Source organism: Rhincodon typus, chromosome 21 (genome assembly GCF_021869965.1).
Source record: "Rhincodon typus isolate 14 chromosome 21, sRhiTyp1.1, whole genome shotgun sequence".
Lineage (NCBI taxonomy): Eukaryota > Metazoa > Chordata > Chondrichthyes > Orectolobiformes > Rhincodontidae > Rhincodon > Rhincodon typus.
This window is the reverse complement of record NC_063352.1, coordinates 36,229,728-36,257,093: the sequence shown is the minus strand read 5'-3', so window position 1 is coordinate 36,257,093 and position 27,366 is coordinate 36,229,728. Positions and strand designations below refer to the sequence as shown.

The following is a 27,366-nucleotide window of genomic DNA, read 5'->3' as shown; positions in this document are numbered from 1 at the left end:
TGTCACTATCTGATGCGATATTCAATTGCTGACAATCCTTGGTATAAAAATATCTTTTGAGGATAGCAGAGTGAGAAATCTCAGATTTAGTTTTCTTTTCCTCATCTCTCATCTGGCATTAATATGGTTCAGTTGAATGCACTCTCACGTCAGTCACAAGGTTGGGGATTTAAGGTGCATCAGGGGGCCAGAGCACAAAACTTAATGCTGACGCTCCACTGCAGTACAGTGGAAATGCTGCATTACTGGAGATGCAATTTTTTTGGATCATCTATTAAACCAGGGCTTTGTCTGATCTCTTAAGTGAGCACACAAGGTTCCATGCCAGTAAAAAAAAAAGTTCTCCTACATCCTGGCTTACCTGTCTACATGTTGTGTGTTTATAATATAGCACACACATATTGTATAGCTTACATATAATAGACACAATTTTGCTCACCAACTATAATGGATTCTGCACTTCCAGCCATGAACATTGAAGTAGCTTTCGACGGCAAATTGAAATGACGTGTGGCGAGAAAGGGCGATAATCTGTCTGAGAGTTCCTCAGGTGAATTAAGTAGACTCTGCTCCTGGGGGATTTCTGTATCCAAGAAACCAGACTGCTGTGGTGACTCTGGGCAAGCATCCAGAAGGCTTTTAGAAGCTTCCATTTCTGGATGTTTAATGATAATCCATTCATATCTTTCCATTTCGGGTTGTAGCTAGAAATAACAAAAATCGAAACGTATACAATTAAGACACAAGAAACAGCATTCTGGTATGGTTTCTTCATAAATACACTACTTAGATCCGATTATCTCTATTTCTGGTAATGCTGTAAAGCAGAAGAATGTTTTTGGGTACTTGAGAAGTATTTAGAATAGGCATAAGCTTGTCACGTATTTGAATCAAGTTTCAAAGACTGGCAATAAGGAGGGGGTAACGTTCTGAATATGTTGAAACTGATTTAAAGTGTAATTTTTCCAGTTCTCTAATGATGTTAATAGATGACTAGAACAGGACTAACTGTGCTAATGAGTGTTGATTTTTTGGCGTTCCAATTAAAGAACAAATTCCATTTAGCTTTACAAAACTTAGCCTCTCAAATTGTTGCCTTAGAGGTGCTTTATTTTGAATTGTCAGCACTATTACAATAAATCAAAATTGAAGCATTCTTTTGTACAAAATTTTTAAGATTAAAAACACAAGAGGTCGCAACAGCACACCACTCCAGGTTACAGCAATGTTTTGCCACCTCCTACCCTTGAACAACCCTTCCAAAAACATGCTTCTGTAGAAACTATGATCCAAGCTGATGTTATTATATCCAGATCCCAGACTAAAATCTAGCTGGATAGCCCCATTTAAAAAAAAAAATGAGGTGGTCTATCACAAACACAAGCCCGCAATGCTGCAAATCAGGTTTTCACAATGAAACACAAGTTTATTAGGCAAAAGAAATAATAAAATAGAATCATTAGAATCATAATAATCTGAAAGATTTTGAAACACTGCACAATCCCATCTATCCCAGCTTCATTGACATTACAGTATTCCAACACCAGGAAGAATTCCATTCTCTAGTACATCGTGTTTTAGACTTAGCCTGTTTATTTCAATTCCCAGTCTCGAGAGCTTGACAGCCTGTTCCTGGAGCATTCACACATTGAGCTTAGACCTTCTCAGCTTCAAATAAACCCTTCATGGTTTTAAACCAAACATTCATGATCTGGAACTTTTAAACTAAAACTTCTACACTGAGGTAACTCATTTCCTAACATTCCTGAATCAATTCCTTTCTCTAGGAGAAACAGTTTCATCTATATAACTTCAGCTAGGTCTTCTGAAAACTGAACATAAAAGCTTTTCAAGCTTTGGATTTTCCCCAAGCCGAAAGCAAAACAAACCCCAAAAATTCTTCTAACTGACAGCAAGTTAATGTTCTTTATTGTTTACTCTGTTCATTTGTAAAACTCTCCTAATGTCAATAAATATCCATTATCAAGTCAGGGACACACACGCTCCGTTCTGAGGAACGGTCACCGGACCCGAAATGTTAACTGTTTTTTCCTTCACAGATGCTGCCAGACCTGCTGAGCTTTTCCAGCATCTTTGTTTTTGTTCCCGATTTACAGCATCCACAGTTCTTTCGATTTTACACACACACTCGTACTGGTTTTAAAAAAAATTATTGCTCCAGAAATACAAGTTAATCATTAAACTCCCTTATATATATACAGACCAAAACACATGCCACTCACTCAAAATCTAAACTCTAAAAAATATTAAACTTTATAACATAAACCACACATCTTACATCACAAGAGTAACTTTATCAAAGAAGTTTTTTTTTTGACAAATCTCAATTCCATTTTCTACAGGCAAGAACTAAATCAGAAGATCACTGTTAAGTGAAATGCATTGTAAAAAGCCTCAGTGCTAATTCCTAGATCAGGCCAGAACTTTCAAGGAGACAAACAGCTTGAAAATTAACAACAGCTGTTACAATTTGAAAGGCGGCACCACTTGGGAAAGGAAATCTTTGGAACTCCTTGCCACAGACTGCTTTTGGAAGCGAGAGAGGGGAGGGGAATATTTGAATCCCTGCGTATATTAAGTCTCAGATAGATACACTCTTGATCAGTAAGGGAACCAATGGTCTTGGGGAAAAGGCAAGAAAGTGGGATAGAGGAGTGTTGATTCAGCTATGATCCTGTTGAATGGCATAGCAGGCTCAAGGGGTCAAACAGCCTATTCTGTTCGTACTTATTATGGTTTTAAAAGTTGGTATAGCTCATGGTTATGCATGTCAAAAAAATGACATTTTGACCAAAAAGGAGCTACAAATGTTAAACATGTATACCTATAATGATTAGCATTACACAACAGTCTCATTATAGAGAGGCGATACCTCCAGGAAATTATTTTCCACAAGGACAGTCTGTTCTTTAGAAACAGGTAATTTCTACAGCACATGTACACAGAGCGTGTGATAAAACCGATTTGTCTACAGTTCTCCTTCAGTGAACACTTGCTGTTGTCACAGTGCCATTAATATGCCAAAAGTAGGTCAATATAAATTTCTGGCCTTTCAATACTAAAATAGGCAGAGACAATGGAATATTAGCCAACAGAATCCATCAAAATACCTTAAACACAAAACATTCCCCTGTGCCAAAATAACTTAGCTTGTTTCCTCCTCGCCTCCGTTCTCTCCAATCTGTTGACAGGTAAGCACCACAAACCTGTTAAAGTAAGGACAGAGTGACAATTTCAGGCAGGATGAATTCTATGATCTGCTTTCAGATTAGGCCTTCCCTGTTAATATTAATGCTGAATAGGTTCTTAGAGAATCTTCTTTGGTTTGTCCTCATTAGGATTCTCATATCTACTACCATTATATAGAAAATCCTTCAAGGCAATTAATAATAGTCAAACACTGGTGGCACAGTGGTTAGCATTGCTGCGTCACAGCACCAGGAACCCAGGTTTGATTCCAGCCTCAAGCGACTGTCTGTGTGGAGTTTGCACATTCTCCCGGTGTCTGCATGGGTTTCTTCAGTGCACTCTGGTTTTCTCCCATAGTCCAAAGATGTGCAGGTTATGCAGACTAGCTATGCTAAATTGCCCATATTGTTGAGGGTGGGAAATGCAGGGATAGGGTGGGTCTGGGTGGGATGCTGTTTGGAGGGGCAGTGTGGACTCGATGGGCCAAATGGCCTGCTTCCACACTGTAGGGATTCTATGACTGGCATAAAACTACAACAATCAAAAATTTGTCCCTATAATGGTTGGCCCGATAATTCTCCCCTTGTGTAAAACTTTCAATATCTTTTTAAAATACATTTTCACAGCCCTCCCATTTATTGTTGCTCTCCGCAACTCAACAAAATAAAGGTGCATTCAGTTACACATCTGAAAGTTTTCTAATCGTGTTAAATATGCAACCTACCTCAGCCTCAGTTGTTTTGATGAGAATGATGGTTGGTTCATAGCCCTCGCAGCGGGCATAAAATCTGAAATGATAGAAAGATGTGCAAGATTTCCAGTTCTGATGAACAGTCATTGACCTGAAAGATTAACCTGTTTTTTTTTTCTCCACAGATATTTGCTAACCCACTGAATGGTTCCCTCTTGTCTCTTACCTAGTCAGGCTATAACCATCGTCTGAAGTAGTGAAAATCAACATTGGTTGGCAAAGGGCAAATCGTTCTGGGATCCAGGACCAAATTTCTCTCATCTCCTTTGCACTGACAATTTCAGATTTGAAATTTTCAACATTTACTGCTAGATGAACATTGTGTCTGCAAAAAAATCCATAAAAAGGTCAAGGAAATACAAAAAAAGTGGATCAGAACTATCAATTATGATAGTAAAAAGCAGAGAACCATCCAGAAACCCCAGAATCATAATTACATTTTAGGTGTGGCACTCACTTCTCTCACATACAAGTCAACCCCAAAAAAAAGCCATACCATAATGTACTGGCATTCGTCATAAGACCCACTCAATAGTTCTGCTCAGAACTGATGTTTTTAAGCATTTTACATATTTGTGCAAAACACTGAAGAATTGTGCCCCTGGACCTGACAGGTTGCACCTAGGGCTTTTAAAAAAAAAAATAGCTATGCAGATATAGTGGATATATTGGTAGTAATCAAAGAATCCTTGGATTTGGGAAAAGACCCAGAGGATTGGAAAGCTGCCAATATAACAGCATTATTAAAAAAGGGAGACAAAAACAGATAGCTATTGGCCAATTAAGCTTGACATCAGTCATTGGGGAAATGTTAGAGTCTAGCATAAAGGATGTAATTGAACATTTAGAAATACATAACATCTAATAGAGTCAGCATGGATTCATAAAGGGGAAATCATGCCTGACAAATTTGTTACAATACTTTGAGAAGGTAACAAGAAGGATAAATAAAGGAGAACCAGTGTATACAATTCTTAAATTTCCAAAAGGTGTTTAATAAGGCACTGCACAATATTCTTGAGTAGATTTGTAGCTCGGGTTGTGGATGCTGTGGCTGGTTCACTCACTGAGCTGGTTCATTAATCTGCAGACATTTCATTATCCTTCTGGGTAACGTTAGTGCAGCCTTTGACGAAACGCTGTAGTATTTTCCCGCTTGCTATTTAAACTCGGGGGTCTGTTGGAATTGGTTACCTCATTTCCGGTTTTTCTTTGCAGTGGTGTTATGTATAGGGTCAAATTCTACGTGTTTACTGATGGCCTTCTCGGTGGAGAACCAGGTCCTCTAGGAACTCCCGTGTTTGTCTCTGTTCCGGTTGTCCTAGGATCCAAGGCCCACAAATGGAGTTGCGTGAAAACACTATTCAACGTACTGCAACCCAAAACTACACCAAAATGAAGAAGAATACCTCCACCAAATACTTAGAGACAATGGGTGCCCGAACATCTGGGTCCAACGATGCCTGTCACACAAACAACAGGAAGATACAGTAGGCCCCGACACACTTGTCACGTTACCATACATCAAGAATGTATCTGAACGGACCACAAGACTCCTATGGCCACACAAATCCACATCAACCCCATGCCAACTGCCAACAAGAACCAAAGACCCCTTACCCACTATGGACAGAACCAATGTAATATACAAGATTCCACACAAGGACTGCAACAAACATCACATTGGACAGACAGGGAGAAAACTGGCTACGAGAATACATGAACACCAACTAGCAACAAAAAGACACGACCAATAGTCACTCATCTCCATACATACAGACAAGGAAGACCACCAGCTCGTCTGGGACAACGTCAGGACCCTAGAACAAGTCAAACAGAGACAAGCATGGGAATTCCTAGAGGCCTGATTCTCCACCAAGAAGGCCATCAATAAACATAGAATTACAGCTGATATACACACCACTGTAAAGAAAAACCAGAAACGAGGTAACCAATTCCAACGGACCCCAGAGTTTAAATAGCAAGCAGGAAAATACAACAACACTTGATTGGAGGCTGCACTGATGATGTTATTCAGAAGGGTAATGAAATGTCTGCAAACTAATGAACCAGTTTGGTGAGCGAACCAACCACAACAAGGTACTGCGCATTAGGCTACTTAATAAGAGCCCCTGGTGTTATAGGTAGTATATTGCCATAGATAAAGAATCAGCTAAATAATGGAAGACAGACTTGGATAAGAGGGCACTTTCAGCTCAGTAGTACAACAGGGACCAGTACTGGGACCACATTTATTAATAACTTGAGTGATGGAAGTGAATGTGCAATTGCAAGTTTATGGCTAACACAAAAACAGATGGAAAGATGATTGCTAAGAATGACAAAACGAGGCGACAGAGGGATAGACAGGGTGAGTGAGTGGGTTAAAATTTGGCAGATGGAATACAATGCAGGTAAATGTGAGGTTATACACTTGGAGAGAAAGAATTCAGGGGGCGAATATTATTTAAAATGGAGAATTTGGGGGTTCTTGTTCATGAATCACAAAAATCCAATTTCAGCAGGTAATTGGGAACGCAAATGGACTGCTGGCTGTTATGTCAATGAGAATGGAGTATAAAATTAGGGAGGTCTTGCTAAAACTATACAAGGCAATAGTCGGACCACAGATGGAATACTGTGAACAGTTTTGGTCCTTTTATATAAGAAAAAGCATTCTCTGTCATTAACGGTAGTTCAGAGAAGGTTCACTCAGTTGATTCCAGGTATGGAAAGATTTTGAGTATGGAGATTGAGTAGGTTGGACCATACTCAATGGAGTTTAGAAGAATAAGAGGCGATCTTATTGAAACATGATATTCTTGGAGGGCTTGATAGAGTAGATGCCGAGATGTTGTTTCCTCTTGTGCAAGGATCTAGGACCAGATAACACAATTTCAGAGTAAGTGGTTGTCCATTTAAGACAGATAGGAGAATTCTTTCCCCTCCAAAAAAAATTGTGGAATTCTTTAACAGAGGGTCATGGAGGCTGGGTCATTGTGTATATTTGAGGCTTAGACAGACATTTTTTTTTTTTAAATCAGTAAGGGAATAAAGGGTTATGGGGAAAAGGCAGGAACATGGAATTGAGGTTTATCAAATTAGTCATGATCTTATTGAATAGTTGAGCAGACTCCAAATGGCCCACTTCTACTCCTCAATCTTATAATCTTTAAGAACTGAAACCCTTAAATTAATTTTGCTTGATATACTGTTTCTGTGATGAAGGATAAGCAAATAAACTATACTTTTTAAAATGCTGACAGAACTTTTCTTCAAATTCCACATTTCTACAAAGATAACTAGGAGCACAAACATATTTTAGCAGAGGTTTAAACAAGATAAAACAATTTCTGACAACAACGACATCAAGCCATGTGTCCTGCAACTATATTGGGTCAAACACAAACCAGTTCCCCACATCCTATTCAACTTAAATGCCCCGTTTCACTGCAGCAAATTTAAAATTTAATATCACATCGACATTCTCACCATTGCATTATACAACCACACTGCCTCCGGAAGGGAGCTTTGTACCAATGTTTCATGTGCATACTCTTTTAGCGCCTGCTTAGCGGAAGAGGAATAATCAGACCGCAAATAATACTTGCTTTTTACTCTCCTGTGCAACAAATGTCTCTGTCAAGAGCACTAGCCCTGCATACAACATAGGATCCTCTCCTCAATACTATTAGATATTACTACCTCCTGCATGCATCATACAGTCATAGTACTTGCCTATTAGTAATCTTGTACAATTCATATAATTACTTGCATTCCCCAAAGCTGTGATTTTTATTTTGTGCCTGTTTTGTTTTTGTTTTGATCTCCCCTTGCTCAAAAATCTCCACTAATTTGTATTATTTTATGCGCTGCAGCCACGGATGCCAATTTCCTTGCAGAAGCAGTTAAGTTTTGTTCAATTATCTTTTTCCCCCACTCTGCCATCTCAAGATTAGTAGATAGTCAGGAGTTGCTGAGAAAATGGGGATTTACAAGAAAAAGGTTCAAGGCATTGCTTTACCTTTGTCAAAACTGAATTTCTATGATTTTATTGATATGTGGCTGTCATCTATGAAAATACGATTACATGCTCACTGCATGATGATCTTATGCACACTGTCCAGACACAGTGAGTTGAAAGCCATGGCATCTGACCAAGACACTGGGCACATGCTGGCTTTCATTGCATTAGATGGGATGGGGACGATAGAAGAAAGAGATGATTGAATGAACTTATACAATGGTCACACATGCATTATTTGTTTCCAGATGACAGAATTGGGACAACTCTTCAGAACAGTGCCAAATTAATACTCCACTGAAAAGGAGTCACTGTCACAGATGCACTGGCAGAGTAAAGAGTGCTTGGAATCAGTAATCCTGTGACAGGTGATGGAACTGGAGATTTTGCACACTTGTGAAATAGAAGAACAACATAAATCAGATAGAAACCTAGAAATGATTGGTTGTTTGCATCATACTGTTCCATCATTCCAAATTTAATTCCCCATACTCTCAGCAGGAAAACAGAGTTTCACCAATTTCACACTGATCAAAGATCAAAGTGCATGGGTACACTTTCCAATAAAAGTCAGTACAGATCAAAAAAGTAGAGACCATGACCAATCTGTGGGGGTTTGCTACCTCAGAGGCAATGCAGCCAACTGTAGACCCCACATCCTGAACTAATTATTAAGCAGACTGATCAAATCAGCCAGCCAGCTGTCAAACATGGGTCTTCTCAGTCTGTACTGCTCAGTACACTTCATGCTATGCATTTGGAATGTCGTTAAAATAAAGCATTAAACATTATTTTGCAAACTTTTGCAAAGAAAAAAAAAGTCATTGGATATGCTTAGGTGTGGGGAGGGTCAATGGGAGTGTAGAAAACTACCCTCAATGCAGATTGCGCGCTTAAACCCACACAGATCCCAAATTTTATGAAGAAAATTCTTTCTATAGCCTACCTTCGTCTGCAATTGAACATTGAGGATGCAGTTTAACAGGAACAAATTTGGATGTCAAAGGTATAATGACGAAGGAAAAAAAAAAGAGAAAGCAATCAGTGTAATTCCCACACCCCAGAGAAAAAGAGCAAGCTTCAATTGATAAAACACAAGAATTTTACTACATGCTAAGCAACTAACAAAACTGAGATAACAACAGAAAAAGAAATCTGGAAATACTGAAAACAGAGTTAATATTTCAGGTCGATGATCCTTCATCAGAACTAGGAAAAGTTAAAGATGTAATAGATTTTCAGCAAGGGCTGGATAGCATAAGGACAAAGCAAGGCTTGAGCTAGGGTAGGAAACAGGAAAGACTGATTGACAAGGTCAAAGGGAATGTTGATGGAGTAAGAAAAGAAACAAAAAGATGTGCCTGCAGAAGTTGTACAGCCACCTAGAAAATAAAACGAAGGGAAAAAACTATGCAAAGGGAACAAAATAGGGAAGACAGTTAATAGTCTGAAATTGTTGAACTCAACATATAGTCTGGAAGGCTAAAACATGCCTAATGCAAAAAAAAGGTGCTGTTCAATCTTACATCAAGTTTCACTGTAATATTACAGTAGGCCAAGGACAGATCTCATTTACAGTACAAGGTGAAGAACTAAAGTGACTCAGTACTGAAAGATTGGTGTGAAACTCACACTTCGAATAGAAGTGCTTTGTGAAACGGTGGCTTGATCTGTGCTTGGTCTTCTCAACCTAGGGAAACATATTTCCTGTTCGAATGATAAGTCATTGAACTGAAACATTAACACTGTTTTTTCTCACTATTAACACCACCTGATCTGAAAATTTCCAACATTTTCTGTTTTTATTTCAAATTTCCTGCATTCTTAATGTACTGTTTGTTGATTAAACAAAATCATAATTTGAGTAGTATCTACCCTGGCTCTGTGCATAAGAAGGGTTTCTGTGGAACTATACAAATAACTCAGAAAAGGTAATATCAGTTACGATGAAAAAGAAATTGTCTTTATTTTCAGCATTGCTGAACTTCATTTTAACACGTTAGCAATAATGAGCAATTTCCACTTTTGTGTCGAGAACCAATTCAACAATGTGGAAATCATCAAATTCCCACTGGCTTTCAGAACACAATGATCTGAAGAAAAAAAGCCATTTGAAAAAGGGAGAAATTTCATGGTCGTTATGCTATGAAGGTCTGCCGCTACTGTGCGCCTTCAGCTTTAACACTCAACATAATGCATTCATATAAAAGCTCCAAAAGTCAGCTTTGCACAGTAAGGCCTCCTTCATGAATCTCTTCTTGAAAAGAAAATGCAGCATAAACGCAAGGCAAGATCACAATTACCTCATACTCACTCTGATTTATTTTTTAACCAGCCAAAGAACAGCATGTGCTTAACAAACTACTTAGAAGAAAAGGAATGCTCTTATGAATGGTCATCACTTTTCAAAACTAAGCAAATCAATTCGGAAAAATATTCAAACCATGCCGGAAAGAAAGGAGGAACATCCCACAAAGTGACCTCTTCTACTGACAGAAGGAATCCACTGGCTGTCAAATGGCAGAGCAGGAGGTCTCCCAACAACCTAGCAGGCTCCCATCAATTCAAACAGGCCAGGAGTAAAGGTAGGGTGCACTGAAGTCAAGATTTTGTATTCACTAACTCTAAGGTGATACCTCAGCTAGCAGAGTGGTAGAAATCGAAATCGAAGGGGAATTTTCAGCATGAGAAGGATAACTCACAATGTGCTGAACAATAGGATGGTTCTTTGATTCAGTACCTGTCTCCTTGTAATGTTTGCAATCAGCTCAAACATTACAAAGCATCAAAACCAAAGCCTGGACCCATGAGCAAAATACAGGCTAGTTGGTATCAGATTTAAGATGGATGAACCTGCACATTAGGGGCATTTGGTGGAGTTCAGTTCATATATCCAAAGGGACTTAAATTAAATTAAATTAAATAAAAACCAATTCAGATGGTGGCTAATTCCAGGCTACATGTGAACCTGGATTTGAATTATATTCTTATCTACATTTTACTGATAGCCTCACGTTATATTGTTTTTGTTAACTTGCTCAGTCACTTGCTATTCCATAAAGAAGGTAGCACCATTCACATTCTCGGGACATACCAAAGTGCTTTACAGCCAATGAAGTACTTTTGTAACATGTTTTGTCACTGTTGTAACATAAAAAAACACAGAAACCAACTTGTGCACAGCAAGCTGCCACAAACATAAATCCAATAATGATAAGTCAAGTTAATTGAGTGATAAACTTTGGCTATGAGTTCATAGAGAATTTCCCTCTTATTCTTCAAAATAGTGCCATGGAATCTTTTAGGCCCACCTAAGAGAACAGAGCTTCTATACTCCACTTCCAATCTGAATACTATTTCGAAGGAAAGAAAAGGCAGAACTTAATTTGCTTTAAACTATTTAATTGATAACCTAGTTAACATTACCATATGCCTGAAACTCCTTTAAACTGCTGCATTTCATTAATTGTGTGCAGAGCTAGTGTACATGGATCAGTGAAAATAAAAAGCATGAGATTTCTGGAAGCAGTTGATTCTCATAAATACAGGTTCAATATCAACACTTGCTCAAAGTTGCTGACCTGAAATTTAAAGACTCATCCAGCAAAGTGATTTATAATGTGACTGCCATTATCTTGTACCATTATGCGCCAAAAACTTAGTGGGCCCTGTTTTAATCACTAAAAACCTGCGACAGATCTATGCCAGACTGGAGGTGATAAAGTTACTACTTTGTTGTCCGAAAGCAGCACAATGTTTAGAGTTTTTATTAGTTTCGAGTTTTCTTTACTGTGTACAGATCCATGACCTACAATGGCTTGCACTTAGGCACAACCACCATGTTAACATTGGTGAGACATATAGAAGTGTCATGCTGACAGTACAGGATATGTTCCTCCAAGTTCAAGGCAGAATGCAGGGGAGTTTATATAGCATCCATTTTTTGGGATTTTTTAAAATCTAGATTCTGACCTGGAACTGCTTCCTTCCCGAGACAGGTATCATTCAATTTTAATACAAAAGTAAACCGAATACGGAATCACTTTCCCTTTTGTTAATTCATTCATAGGACTGTGGGTGTTATTGGCTAGAAGAGCAGTTATTGCCCACCCCTAATTGTCCAGAGGACAGTTAAGAGTCAACCACTTTGCTGTGGGTCTGGAGTCACATGTAGACCAAGTGAGGATGGTAGTTTCCTTCCCCAAAAGGACATTAGTGAACCAGATGGGTTTTTCCTGACAATCAACAATTGTTTCATGGTCATCATTAATGTCATTTTTTTTATTGATTTAAAATTCCACCAGGTGTCTGGACTAATAATCTAATGATAACACTGCTAGACCACTGTCTCTTTGGTAAGCTAAAAGCAGCTTTAGCACAAAAATAAAATGATTACAGGTAACAAAAAGTATATTTCTTTTGTTCTGAACACATGAAAATGAAAGGGAACTCAGTACTAACTGCTTCAGATGAGGTTAGTATTCTCAGAAAATCACAACCAGGAAACTGGGACATTTTAAAACTAAATAGTTCGGGCAAGGAATCAAATATGGAATGATGTGGTATATTCAAAGAGTTTTGGAGTAGATCTGTAGCTCGGGTTGTGGGTGTTGAGGTTGGTTGGCTCGCCGAGCTGGTTTGTTGTTCCACAGACGTTTTGTTACCGTGCTTGGTAACATCCTCAGTGCAGCCTCTGATGAAGCGTCAGTGTGTTTTCCCGCCTGGTTTTTAAACTCTGGGGTCCGTTGCAATGGATTGCCTCACTTCTGGGTTTCCTCCGTAGTGGAATGTATATGGGGTCAAGTTCAATGTTGTTTATTAATAGCATGCTTCGTGCAGTGCCATGCTTCCAGGAATTCTCATGCTTGTCTCTGCCTAGCCTGTCCCAGGAACTTGGTGTTGTCCCAGTCGAAGTCGTGGTTCTCCTTGTCCATGTGGATTGAGATGAGCGAGTATTGGTCGTGTCTTTTTGTAGCCAGTTGGTGTTCATGTACTCTTGTTGTTAGTTTCCTTCCTGTTTGTCCGATGTAGTGTTTCTCACAGTCTCTGCAGGGGATCTTGTAGATGACACTGGTCCTGTCCATGGCGGGGAATGGGTCTTTAGTTCGGGTGAGCACTTGTCGTCGAGTTGATGTGGGCTTGTGTGCCACTCTGATGCCCAGCGGTCGTAGAAGTCTTGTGGTGAGTTCTGACGTGTTCCTGATGTAGGGTAGTGCGATGAGTGTGTCGGGGCATGTAGAATCTTTCTGATGCTGTTCCCGTAGGCATCTCCTGACCCAGTTCTTTGGATATCCATTGTCCTTGAACACTTGGAAGAGGTATTCCTCCTCCTCTTGGCGTAGTTCTATGTTGCTGCAGTGTGTTGTTGCCCTTTTAAATAGTGTTCGCACGCAGCTTCGTTTGTATGTGCTGGGATGGTTACTATTGAAGTTCAATACCTGGTCTGAGAGCGTGGCTTTTCGGTGTACTTTCGTTTGCAGTTCTCCATTTGTCTTGTGCTCTACCATGACGTCCAGGAATGGGAGTTGTTTGTTCTTCTCCTTCTCTCTGGTGAATTTTATTCCGGTGAGGGTGTCGTTTATGAGTTGTATCTCTCTTCTAGTTTGGTCCGTTTAATGATGACAAAGGTGTCGTCTACGTAGCGTATCCATAGCTTAGGTTGGATTTGCGGAAGGACAGTCCTTTCCAGTCTTTGGATCACTGCTTCTGCTATGAGTCCGGAGATAGGCGATCCCATGGGTGTCCCATTGATTTGCTCGTATGTTTGGCCATTGAAGGTGATGTGGGTGGTCAGGCATAGGTCCAGTAGATTAAGCAGGTTGTCCTTGGAGATGGTTTCACTGGGGTCGTGTTCTTGTTCAAGTAGTGTTGTCATTGTTTCCCTTGCTAGTGGTATGTCTATTGATGTGAATAGGGCGGTGACGTCAAACGATATCATGGTCTCTTCGTCCTCTATCTTCATGTCTTTGATGGAGTTGAGGAATTCTTGGGCTGAGTGGATGGAGTGGGGTGATTTGTCGACTAGGTGCTTGAGTCTTCTTTGTAGTTCTCTGGCTAATCTCTGCGATGGAGTGCCTGGTAGGGAGACTATGGGTCTGAGGGGGACTTCCGGCTTGTGCACTTTAGGGAGGCCATAGAAGCAGGGTGTGTTGGTTCCTTCGGGTTTCATTCTTAAGAAGTCAATAGACATACCACTAGCAAAGGAAACAATGACAACACTACTTGAACAACAACACGACCCCAGTGAAACCATCTCCAAGGACAACCTGCTTAAACTACTGGACCTATGCCTGACCACCCACTTCACCTTCAATGGCCAAACATACGAGCAAATCAACGGGACACCCATGGGATCGCCTATCTCCGGACTCATAGCAGAAGCAGTGATGCAAAGACTGGAAAGGACTGCCCTTCCGCAAATCCAACCTAAGCTATGGATACGCTACGTAGACAACACCTTTGTCATCATTAAACGGACCAAACTAGAAGAGACACACAAACTCATAAACGACACCCTCACCGGAATAAAATTCACCAGAGAGAAGAACAAACAGCTCCCATTCCTGGACGTCATGGTAGAGCACAAGACAAATGGGGAACTGCAAACGAAAGTACACCGAAAAGCCACGCTCTCAGACCAGGTATTGAACTTCAATAGTAACCATCCCAGCACATACAAACGAAGCTGCGTGCGAACACTATTTAAAAGGGCAACAACACACTGCAGCAACATAGAACTACGCCAAGGAGGAGGAATACCTCTTCCAAGTGTTCAAGGATAATGGATATCCAAAGAACTGGGTCAGGAGATGCCTACGGGAACAGCATCAGAAAGATTCTACATGCCCCGACACACTCATCGCACTACGCTACATCAGGAACACGTCAGAACTCACCACAAGACTTCTACAACCGCTGGGCATCAGAGTGGCACACAAGCCCACATCAACCCTACGACAAGTGCTCACCCGAACTAAAGACCCATTCCCCACCATGGACAGGACCAGTGTCATCTACAAGATCCCCTGCAGAGACTGAGAGAAACACTACATCGGACAAACAGGAAGGAAACTAACAACAAGAGTACATGAACACCAACTGGCTACAAAAAGACACGACCAATACTCACTTATCTCAATCCACATGGACAAGGAGAACCACGACTTCGACTGGGACAACACCAAGATCCTGAGACAGGCTAGGCAGAGACAAGCACGAGAATTCCTGGAAGCATGGCACTGCACGAAGCATGCTATTAATAAACAACATTGAACTTGACCCCATATACATTCCACTACGGAGGAAACCCAGAAGCGAGGCAATCCATCACAACGGACCCCAGAGTTTAAAAACCAGGCGGGAAAACACACTGACGCTTCATCAGAGGCTGCACTGAGGATGTTACCAAGCACGGTAATGAAACGTCTGCGGAACAACAAACCAGCTCGGTGAGCCAATCAACCTCAACATTCAAAGAGTGCAGACAGGGCAAGAAAGGAGAATAGTAATATGAGAAATGAGGGTCACAGAATGGCAGGAAGGGATAAGGAGAAAAGAATCAAAGAATGCACCAATCAAGGATAGATGCTACAAAGATAATAAAAAGATGAAACTAAAGACTCTGCACCCCAATATGTGTAGCATTCATACATTTTGTGTGTTTTATTAATAAAAATGATTTGCTAGCCATTACAGAGATGTTGATGCCAGACAAGTATTGGGTCCGGACAATTAAAGAGAATATGACATCCAAGAAGAATAGGAAGCCAGGTAAAAATGGAGGGACACTACTAATCAAGATTGGAATTGGTACAGTAGTTAGAGATGACCTTGGTTCAGGAGATCAGGATGTAGAATTAGTTTGGATGGAGATGTGAAATTGTAGTGAAAAGAAATTAGTAGTGGCCCCCTAACAGTAACCACAATGTAGGACCAAGCACACAAGAAAAAACATTGGGTGTTTGTGGTAAAGGGACAAATGATCATGAGCGTCTTTAATCCATGCACAAACTGGGAAATTATACTAGTGGTACCAACTTGGATATAAAGTTCATAGAATGCTTTTAAGGTAGTTTCTCAGTGGAGCACAATCTTACTATAAAAGAAAAAAGTCAAAATGGAGGAACCACCATCCATGGTTAAGTAAGTAGAGAAAGGATAAAAACATTATGATGTAAAGATGATTTGTAGGTCAGAAGGCTGATCAGAAATATTAAATACAGCAGAGAATAATAAAGATTAATCAGGAGGAAAAAAAGACTGGAGGAGGTTGGCTAGAAACGTAAAAATGAATATCACAAGTTTCTACTGGTATTTAAAAAGGAAAAGAGTAATTAAAGTGATTGTTGGTGCTCTAGAGAGTGGGTCTGGGGAATTAATAGCAGATAGGGAAAGGTGGATGAAATTAATAAACATTTTGCTTCTCTGTCTTCACTAGAGGAGTAAGAAAACCGTTCTTGTGGTACAGAAGGTACGGTAAAAAATTTAAGGTACTGAATTATCTTCACTTAGAGAGACAATGATTAACTAAGGATCGTCAGCATGGCTTCGTCAGGTTGAACAAATTTGATTGAATTTTGAGAGGAAGTAACTGGGTGTGAAGATGAGAGTTGTGTAGTTGATGTAGTCTACATGGACCTCTTGACAAAGTTTCACATAGCAGACAGATTAAGCAGCGAAGAGCTCATGGGATTCAGGGAAATTTGCCAGGAAAATTGGATCCAAAATTGCTTTAGTCACAGGAATCAGACGGTGATGGTCAAAGGGTGTTTTTGTGACTAGAACCCCAGGTCCTTTGCTGTTTTATGGTGCACATGAACATTTAGACAGGAATGTAGGAGGCATGATCAGCAAGTTCACAAATAACATGAAAATTGGGAAGTGGTAGATAGCATGGAGGAAAGCCTTAGACTACAGGATGATGTAGGTGGCTCAGTGGTTAGCACTGCTGTCTGTCAGTGCCAGGGACAGAGGTTCGATTCCAGCCTTGGTGACTATCTGTGTGGAGTTTGCACATTCTCTCCATGACTGTGTGGGTTTCCCATGGGTGGTCTGGTTTCCTCCCATAGTCTAAAAGATGTGCAGGTTAGGTGAATTAGCCATCAGATATGCAGGCTTACAGGGACAGATCTGGTTGGGATGCTCTTCAGAGGGTCAGTGTGGACTTGGTGGGCCAAATAGCCGGCTTCCACACTGTAGGGATTCTAGACAGATCGGCTGAACAATGGCACATGAAATTTAATCCTGAAAAAAATTCAGGTGATGCCTTTTGGGAGGCCTAACAAGGCAAGGGAGCACACACTGAACGGTAGGACCCACGGAAGTGCAGAGGATCAGAGGGAATTTGGTGTCCATGTCAAGAGATCTTTGAAGTGGCTAAAGTGGCATAATGGATACTTGCCTTTATTAGTCAACGCATTGAATACAAGAGCAAGAAGATTATAAAGCAGCTGCATATAATGTTAATTAGGCCTCGGCTGGAGTACTGCATGTAGCCGCCACACTATAGGAAGGATGTAACTGAACTGGATGGAAAAGATTTACTAAGATATTGCTTGGGCTGGAGCAATTCAGTTATGTAAGCTGGGGTTATTCTCCTTCCAGCAGAGAAGGCTGGTGTGGTGAGGAATTGAGATATTCAAAGTTCAGAGGGGCATAGACAGGAAATACAGAGACAAACTTTTCCCCTTAGTCCAGGGATCAGTACAGAGACACAGGTTTAAAGAAAGGAGCAGGAGGTTTACAGGTGACGCGTGGAAAACTTTTTTTTAAAACCCAGAGGGTTGTGGAAATCTGAAACTCACTGACCAAAAGGGTTGAGAAGGTAGGAACCCTTAAGACATTCAAGAACAGTTTAGCTGAGCACTCAGGACACCACAACATTCAAGGTTACAGGCCAAGTGCTGGAAAATGAGATTAGAATAGATGGAAGTTAGATGGCCCGGTCAAAGGACCTTTGCCCACGCTGCATAAATACTAAATCCATTCCAGTAACAGCTGTAAATCAGGAAATGCAAGGGAAAGAGGAACTTGCTAAAAGTACCACTTCCCTTGTGACTGTAACATGCAAAATGCAAAACTTAAGCTTTGAGTCTAGGCATACTTCATCTTAGGGTCTTAGAAAAAGGTGGCTGATAAGGTGGTAGGCGTGTTGGTGTTAATTTTCCAAATTCCCTAGATTCGGCAACAGTTTCATCAATCTGTAGCAAATGCAACTCCTCTAGTCAAGAAGACAGGGAAGGACAGAAAACAGGAAACTGTAGGCCAGTTAGTTTGACATCTGTCATGGAGGTGTTAGAACCTATCGGTAAAGTTTAGAAAAAACTTTAAAGTTTAAAAAAAAGTCAGCATAATTTACTTTTCACAAAACTATGTCTTAATAACTTATTTGAGTTATTTGAAGGATTAACTAATGCTGCAGATAAACAGAAGCCCTATAAATACACTATACTTGGATTTCCAGATGGCAGTTGCTAAGGTGCCACATCAAAAGTTATTGCAGAAAATAAAAGCTTATGGTGTAGGGGGGTAACATATCAGCATGGTTTGGTTTCTGCTAGTCATTCAATCTGAATGTGTGCAAAAGTGGCTTTTTGTTGATCAGCAAGTTGTTATGAGTAGAGGGATGTGTGTGGGGGCCTAATTTTTTTTTTACATCAATTACATGGATGAGGGGAACAAAGGGATGGTAACTAAAGCAGAGAACTCAAACATGACTATGAAGGTATGTTGTGGAGATGAGCTAACAGGTAGGTATAGTTAGGTGGAGTGAGTGGTTAAAAATCTGACACATGGAGAATAATGTGGAAAAATGTAAAGTTGTTCATTTTGGCGGGAAGTATAAAATGCAGAGTATTACTTAAATGGATAACAATGTGGAATACTAATGGGCAGAGGGATCTAGGTACTCTAGTGTATGAGTCAAATGTTAGTGCAAAAGTGCATAATCAAGAAGGGTAACAAGATGCTATCTTTTATTAAAAGAGCAAGTCGATGGGATAATATATGATTCAGTTATACAGCAGTAAGGTGTGGGGAGGAGAAGAGGAGATGGGGGCAACAGGAGAGTGCTTTCTACAACTTTAAGGGTGTACAATAGTTGCAATTATTCCTCTGCAGCTTCATTAAAAGATTTAACATTGTCTTTGCTTAAACTGTCAAACTTCAGTATTGGTTAAGGACAAAGGATTGAATTTCCTTCCAGCTCCCAGTGAGTCAACAACTGATAAACTCTGTTTAATAAGGTTATGCATCAGAAAGCTTGTTTTGTTCTTAAGATCCCTGATTTATTCCAGCACTAAAATATGCTCAATCACCTCTTCTGATTTACAGTGATGCCTTTTTGCTTCAGTGCTTTTTCATTGGCATCTCGAAGTAAACGGATCTCCTTCCTTGAGAATAGGCGAATAGAAAACGCTTTATCCAACAGCTTTTCAACTGGGACGTGCTCAGCAATTCCTTGAATGAAGTTCTGTATATCAGTTCGAATGTCAGCAGATTTTTCAGACTGTCTGATTCTGACTTTTCGGAAAAACTTGAGGAGAGCCAGTGCTACCCTGTAAAGTACTTTAAATCCTTCGACAAAGAAGATATCCAACACGCGGGCTGCGTAGTTAAAGGGCAGGTCTCCAAAAATCCATCGCAGCCAATCGGAGTAAACCTCCAGGACATCCTCTGAAGCACTCACTATCAGCTTGTGGGCACCTTGGCAGTATTTGTTGGCTAGGTCTCCAAAGGTCATGCAAGAGGACTCATAGGCCAAGAAAGTTTGATCTATGAAGTGTTTCGTACGGTCATTACAAGCCAAGAGCCGGCACACTTTCTCAAAGCAGTCTGCTTCATCAGTACTGTAATGTAGCAACAGTGCTACAATGGCTGGCAGCACAGGACAGAAAGAGATGTCTGGAAACTGGTTGGAAATACAAACCACAATCTTCCTAACTGCAACAACTCCGTCTGTGTTCAGACAATAGTCTGGCACTGCACTACCATCCACAAATTCTGGCAGTGGCAGAGTGGAGGCATTTCTTTTTCCTGTGATCTTTCCAACAATATCCTTGTACACCTCAGCATCAGGAGTCACTGTCCTGCATGAGACAGCTTTGATAATTTGTTCATAGATTTTTGTTCTGAGAGAGTGGCTCTTCGCCCAATAACCTTGTCTGGCGTACTGCTTTAACAAGTTGCTATCTATGCGGGACAGGACCACAGGACTATCTTTCTCCAGGTCAGTAATTTTGTCCCAATCCACAAACTGTCCACTCTCCACGTAAGACATAGCTGGAGTTCACTGATCCTTTTGTTTCAGTATTTGAGAGTTGAAGGTGCGGGGGCAGAATTTGATCTTCAAGATGCACTTGGTTTTCACTGTTAGACAAAAAACACAACAAATTAGCATTTTACAGTCATTACAGCTTTAAGCATCCAAAAGGATGTACCCAAAATTGAACAGCAAGCTAATTGGAAGATTTTGTCAAAGCTTTTTATCTTTCATTCAAGATAATTTGCAAGAACATTAATTTAAGAGGAAACTAATATTCATACTGTATGAGTGGACAGTGCTGATTAGTCAGCAAGTAAACTCTGATTAGCAGAGGTGTTGTCACAGATGCACTAGTAAATGCTAATTGACAGTTAACTGCCAAGCTGTGTTTAAATTTTAAACTCAGACGGGTTAACTGATTGGTTAATTTCTCAGGGAAATGTCTGGACCAATGAATAGTTGTCAATTTTGTTGAAACTGCATCTGTTTCAACTCATACCATTAATGGGATTTTGGGAGCATCAAATTGGCTGCTATGTTTAACCGAGTAAAAGGTGCAATACACTTTGCAACATCTTAAAGCGAAATGCAATCCTACTGGCATTTTGCCACCACCCAAACATGATACTGAAATGTAGAAACGTGCTTATATTCCTACACAAACATACAAATCAGGTGTAAGCCATTCAACTGCACTAGCCTGGTACGCCACTGAGAAAACAAAAATCACAGCTGACCTGATTGTACCTTTAAATCTATATCCCACCTACCCTCAATTACCTTTCATCAGCAGTATGAATGGCAACTAAACGAACATGTAGGTTACCTTATGCTGCAAACACTAGTTTCTTCTTATATACTTTGCTTTCAACGTTTACATTCACCACAAGACTAATTCTCAGATTCTTAGTGGCAAGTTTGTTCAGTCAATAAATTATTTATACAATAAGTCCTCCAATATCAGCAAAACCATGAATTTGCTTATTCACACCAAAAAATAATAAATATCAAAAATCAACATCCATGGGCAAAAATCGCATATCTATGATATTTTAACCATTTTAAACCTTTTTTTAAGCTAACTGCGCACTTGCAAATTTCATCATTTGCGGGTTTTTTCAGGAGTGGAACCCTCGTGGATATGGAGGAATTACTGTACTGTATTTAGAAAGCAAGTTACTGTCAAGCATAAATCAGATAAATGTTTGACAAGATTGTGTCCCACTTCAACCAAAATGTGTGTATTTTAAGGATTGACAAAATAAACACCACTAAGGGTGTTGCTGCTTTGGAGAGTTGAGTTCCAAATTACAAGCATTCATGAGGTTACATCATTCTGTAAGTGTTTAAGGGTCAACACACTGCGTGTACAGATCATACAGGCTGGAACAACTGTCATTATCCAGAGATCTTTATTTCAGACAATTACCTTCCATGCAGTATAAATAAACTAGTGTTAAACATTAAGCGTATTAACTTCATAGTCACACCACCAAAGATGACGATAACCCACCTCCAAAGTAGAAAGTTACTACAGTTCAGAATACAATTAAAAACAATCACCTGAACCTGATTCTTTTACACTTCTGCAGTTCCACTGATTTTAATCTTCATAGTCATATGTTCCAATGTTTGATTTTGGATCACAAGGTCACAAACAATTGTGTTCAAAACTGCATATTTAAAGCAACTAATGATGCTCTGGGTTGATTCTGCAATGAGTTTGCTCTTACATTTCTAACAGCAGGTAAATCTTTCACTGTGTCAATTTGTTTTCTAAACATAAGCAATGGCCTTGGAAAAAGATTTGGTGAAACTGTGCTTTCAAACTGCAGGCGTGTTTTGGTTTCTTTTCTCTCCCAATCTGAAAGAAAAGTGCAGTCCAGTACAGAGTTCAATACAAAAGCACTCACCAGTATCCAATCCAATTGCCCAATTTTCCCATGCAGGACATTTAATTGCTGGCAGTTGTTAACTGCTGTTAACTTCTATCCAATGAAAGCACTTGCTTCAAAACTGAGAAACCCAAAGTGAGCAGATTACCTGTGTAAGTAAAATCATTTGGAATAAAATTAATAGGAAGTCCTTGAGCATATTTAATGCAGACTTTATATTTCATTAAATACTTGGAGATCCAGACTGCACCTACAATAATTTAGTATGATTATTTTAACCTGAAAACACAAAATCTGCAGTACAAGAAAACATATACCCATCATTTTTGCACAATACGTTTGGGTAGCACGAGAGCGATCCTGACCGCAACCAATCCAACTATATTCACAAGTCCTAAACTCTGCCCTCCGTAAGCTTCAGTTCATCCAAAACTGTGCACTCTTCCCCACATCAAACACTTCTTCCATATCACTACTATTCTTACCTAGGCCTCAAACTCAGAGTTTAAGTTATACTTAAATCCTATCATGACTTGAACTATTCCATCTCAAACCTCATTCAGCTCTACAACTACCTCCTGAACCCTTCTTCTCTATTTGCTGTGCTTCTCCATGTTTATAAAAAAAAAATGAAATGGTGGAATATCTGCAGTGCATAAAGTGACCCAAGAAATAATTGACAGTGACAGCAATGCAGACTGCAATTGCTAATCAAAATCAGTTATGAACAAAGCCATGTGAAAGCAGGTACCAAATAGAAGAAAATAAGTTTGATTTTGATGAAGTGAATTTGAAAGAACAGAAAAAATATACAAAATAAAAATCAGTAAAGCAAATAATAAAGACCTGGCACTTTAGCACAGTTTATGGTGTCTGGAACAATCCATATGAGAGCTTGATGAGTACATGTTGTACATTTGGCACATCATACACCATAACAGATATTCTGCAGCTCCAAGATCAATGGATTATGACCCTATTCAACAGGACATGCTGTACCTCTTTCACACAGAGCTGAGGTAGGTCAACCCTTCTGACACAAAGAATGTTAAAGTTGTATTTTGTAAGTTATACAATGGAATGTATATCTAATCTGGGATTATCAATGCGTATGGGCACGTCAACTCTCAATGCTGTATGAGCTGCTGCTAATGAAGAGCCTTCTAAGTATAGGAAACTAAAGGGCTTGCTTGGCCTGGTGTGGTAGAAGAAAATCTTTTCCTGGTCTAGCCAGAAGAGTCTTTTGTACTTAAAAAAGTATAGTTTATTACAAATTTGCAATTAGTTACAAAGAACAATAATAGACAGACATTGCTGTAGACACTCGAAGAGGACCAATTGTTAGGTCTCACTCTTCTAGATCCTAAGTTGTTCTACCCACAAAGCTAAAAGTCATTACCATAGTAGTCAGCGCTTATGGCATAACTCAGTATTAACCCTTTCAGATCCATACACAACAATCTGTGTTGAACGCAGAATAAAAACACAATTATATCAAAGCACAATTTAAATCACTTTGTTTTAAAAAGAAACTGCGCTGTGGGCATCACCTGCATGGCCATGAATTACTGTCTTTCCCTAAATGTCCCAGGGTAGTGGTGCGGTCCATGTAGTGAAGTCCCTCCATGGCGTTGTTTGGGAGTCAGCCCCAGAATTGTGACCAAGCAATACACAAGGAACAGGAACATTATATTCAAGTCAGAAAGATGCGAGACAAGAAAGTAATAATGTTCCTGTGCACCTGCTGCCATTGTATGGTGGAGGCTGTATATTTGAGGTACTGCCAACAATGACTTGGTTACTTCACACACAATATACATTACAGAAACAGGTCATTCAGTCCAACCAGTTTATGCTGATCTCTATACTCTGTACAGCTTTCCTCCCAAGCCATCTAACGTATCTTAACTTCAGAGCATATCTTTCAAGCCCTTTTTTCTCATGTACTTGTTAGGTTTTTTTGAGAAGCAAATTTGTTTGCTTCAACCCTTTTCCGTGGCAACTAAGTTCATATTCAAACCATGGAATAAAAAAAAGTTCCATTTTCCTATCGAGTACATTTATACATCTCATAGTTATTCATAGTTTGTAGTTTTAGATTCATCTGCAAAGTTGAATCAGTTATCACTAATGAATTAACAATTTTACATATCTTGAGCAAGGCATTTTTTTTTTGAAAAAAAAAAGGTCCACTGAGTTAACAAGATGTAGTCGGATGAACACAGCAGGCCAAGCAGCAGAGGAGCAGGAAAGCTGACGTTTCGGGTCGAGACCCTTTTTCTATGGTCCACTGAGTCACTGATCCTGAAGGGGGAGCTATTCTTTTGTGGATTAAAATTCAGAGGTTAAATTAATTTTAGTTTTTAAAATGCTGTTAAGTCACGTTAACAGCTGGCTACGTTTTACCTCATGCACACACTGCAGCCACAATGTGCTGCTGGTGAATGATGGTGCTGCAGTCAATGACCTGAACCAAATTGAGCTCAGCTTCTAACAAAACTATGACAAAGCACTCACCAGTTTAAACTGTCAGATGAAGAAAACACTACTTAAAGTACTTAACCTTTAAGCAGTTACATTTTAAAACACGGGGATGCACTTAATGCTTTAACTATTTCATAACTATTTTAAGCCCATCAAATGTCCTTTCGGAGCTCCTGAACAACACAAGAATGTGAAAATTCTACAATCTGATTTGGCAATTGTGACTTAGTGTTGGATTTTCTTTAGGTTTTACTGCTAAGTCATTCTAGATGCAAAAACGTAAAGCCTGTAACCAAAAGGTGTAAACATGCTGGTTGGAACCATTAGTACCATTACTTCCTGAGACAAGTGAAATAATTTTAGATAACAATGGATCTAATACTGTTAATTGCCAAAGCGTTTAGGTGGATCAATCCAACTGTTAAGATCACAAATGTAAGTTAAAAATACAGCAGGATGATAACTGCAAGGATACAGGATGATTTCGCAACCATTTCTGTTAGTAGAGGCAGTTCAGCTGCAGTTTAATCCTGACAGCAGGAAGAGGCAAGTAAGCTGTTGCAGAACTTTGACAGCTATAAGCTAGTGTGCAAAAACAGTCCAGCTTACTCGGTCTCCAAATTTAATTGTCCTGGTATAGAATGTAACATGCCTTTCCTTGTCTGCTCAACAACTCAAAGTACTCTCTACCTCGTGCACACAGGAATTTAAGAACACAATGAGATTAAGTTCAATCTGTTTTGAAGAAGGGTCACTAGATTTGAAACAGTTAACTCTTTCTCTCTTCACAGATGCTGCCAGACCTGTTGAGGTTCTACATGAATTTCTGTTTTTGTTTCAAATTTTCAGCATCTGCACGTTATTTTATTCAAGTTCAATCTAGTTCACCAACCACCACCACGGTGATTGCATGATTCAATTATATTAGAGCTGTGACTAACCATAGAATGAGGAAAAGTGGTGGTGCAGTGTAATGTCACTGCACAAGTAATCCAGAGGCTCTGGGACTTCAATTCCAACCAGGGCAGATGCCTAGCTTTATAGTCCAGAATAGTGAACTGAATTACAATGTAATTAGTTAAACTATCATAGGTTCTTACAGCAATCAATCTGGATTACTAACACTCTTCAGAGAAGCAAATCTGTCGTCCTCACCTTGTCTAGCCTACCAGTGACTCTCGACTCACAGGATTGAGATGGACTGTTAACCACAGTTTGAAATGGCCAGACAGCGAAGTTCAAGGGAAATCAGGGATGGTCAAATGCTTGTCTTGCCAGTTATAACCACGTGCCTTGAAAAGAATAAAAATAAAATGATTCTAGCCCACAACAAACCCAGATATGAACCAAGTAAACCCTTAGGGCTTCAGGAACTTTAGGGCCAAGTTATTGTGTAAACATGCAGTCTATGTCATCATATCAGTTTCAACAACACAAAAAACACATTTTGCGGAAAAATTTATTACAGTTTTAGGATGAGATATATAAGTTCATCTATAATAGGATTTTTTATGCATAATGAATGTGTGATTTGCAAATTATTCAACTCGCTGATAATTTCATTCTCTCAGTTTGTAGAAATTGTAGATTTGTAGAATGAGCTAACGCTATTCACTCCTCAAATTCTAAATAGTTTTGCTATTCTCAATCATGGTACAACTTTGATTGAAGGGAATTACCTTCTCTATGCAGGGCAAAACCAGTTAACTAAATTGGCAAATAAACTTCCTATTCAGATCCGAATGATGGACTCAAATTCTTAGAGATACAGAGGAGGAAATGAACTCCAATTAATTTGGAGAGGTTTATTTGAAACTTCCAAGGTTTCCCTCACTAACCTTTGGTAAAAGCAGCTTATAGCTGGTCCAGATCATCAGTTTGTAAGGGATACAATGAAATGTAGTTAGCACACGATGGCAAGCTAACAGCAATAAAGACTTGCGTTTTGTATGACCACTAAATGTGTCAAAGCTCGTTACAGCCAATTAAGTGTTGGGGATACATATTTACATTTAAGGAATACGTGACAAAGCTGCAAGATATGGAACTATTTGGGGATTTTCTGGATTTGAAAGGGTTTTACTTTTTTTTTATAAATAAAGTCAACAGTTTAATGTGCGTTATGGCTTACCTGTTGTATACATAAAGTAATCACAGGGAAAAGAAAGCTTTCAGGGAAATAACAGACAGAGTTTGTGGTCCTTAAATGCTGAAAATCCTGGCTTTAAGGCTGTGGAAGCCTCTGTGCTGATGATTTTCTTGCATCAGTTCCTGGACTTTGGTCTTTAAAAAAGAAAAGTAAACTAAAAGGCCAGTAAGAAAGAAGCCCTAGGAGCTGATGGTTTCACAAGATTGCTATTTTGGACTACTTTATAGACCCTGAACTGTGGAGTTTCCAAAGACTCAGATCCAGTTTGATTTCAATCCAAACTGAAGACCTTCTATCACTCTATAGCTGTCAGCAATTTGATTTCATCAGCAGGAAACCTGGTGGACTGTAAGAAATCAAATTATATCATCTCTGCAGATAGCATTGTCTTTTATGGACTGCGTCTTTGTTTTTGTGATTGAAGGTATATTGTTCTTATTCTGCATTATAGTTTAGATGCTAACTAATGTTTGTCACTTATTTTAAGAATCAGATGTGTTATAATAAATAGATTATTTGGAGTTCATTTTTTTTTAAAATCTGGTGAAACTTTCATTTATTCTGGATTATACAGGTATTTCTGCTATTACA

The 27,366-nt window shown here is 39.4% G+C and overlaps 1 protein-coding gene across 1 annotated transcript in view; it reads right to left on the bottom strand.

The window, feature by feature from the left end:
* Positions 1–410: 410 nt before the first annotated feature.
* tbc1d24 (TBC1 domain family, member 24) overlaps positions 411–27,366 on the bottom strand; it is a 39,865-nt gene continuing 12,909 nt past the window's right edge. Inside the window, exons 4-11 of the mRNA XM_020524430.2 lie at positions 25,782–25,918; positions 22,161–22,290; positions 19,301–20,351; positions 8,932–8,937; positions 4,128–4,286; positions 3,935–3,998; positions 3,132–3,227; positions 411–704 (exon numbers count right to left, since the gene is read on the bottom strand). Coding sequence (XP_020380019.2) covers positions 411–704; positions 3,132–3,227; positions 3,935–3,998; positions 4,128–4,286; positions 8,932–8,937; positions 19,301–20,262 — 1,581 coding nt within the window. The 5' untranslated portion in view covers positions 20,263–20,351; positions 22,161–22,290; positions 25,782–25,918. The remainder of the gene's footprint in view (positions 705–3,131; positions 3,228–3,934; positions 3,999–4,127; positions 4,287–8,931; positions 8,938–19,300; positions 20,352–22,160; positions 22,291–25,781; positions 25,919–27,366) is intronic.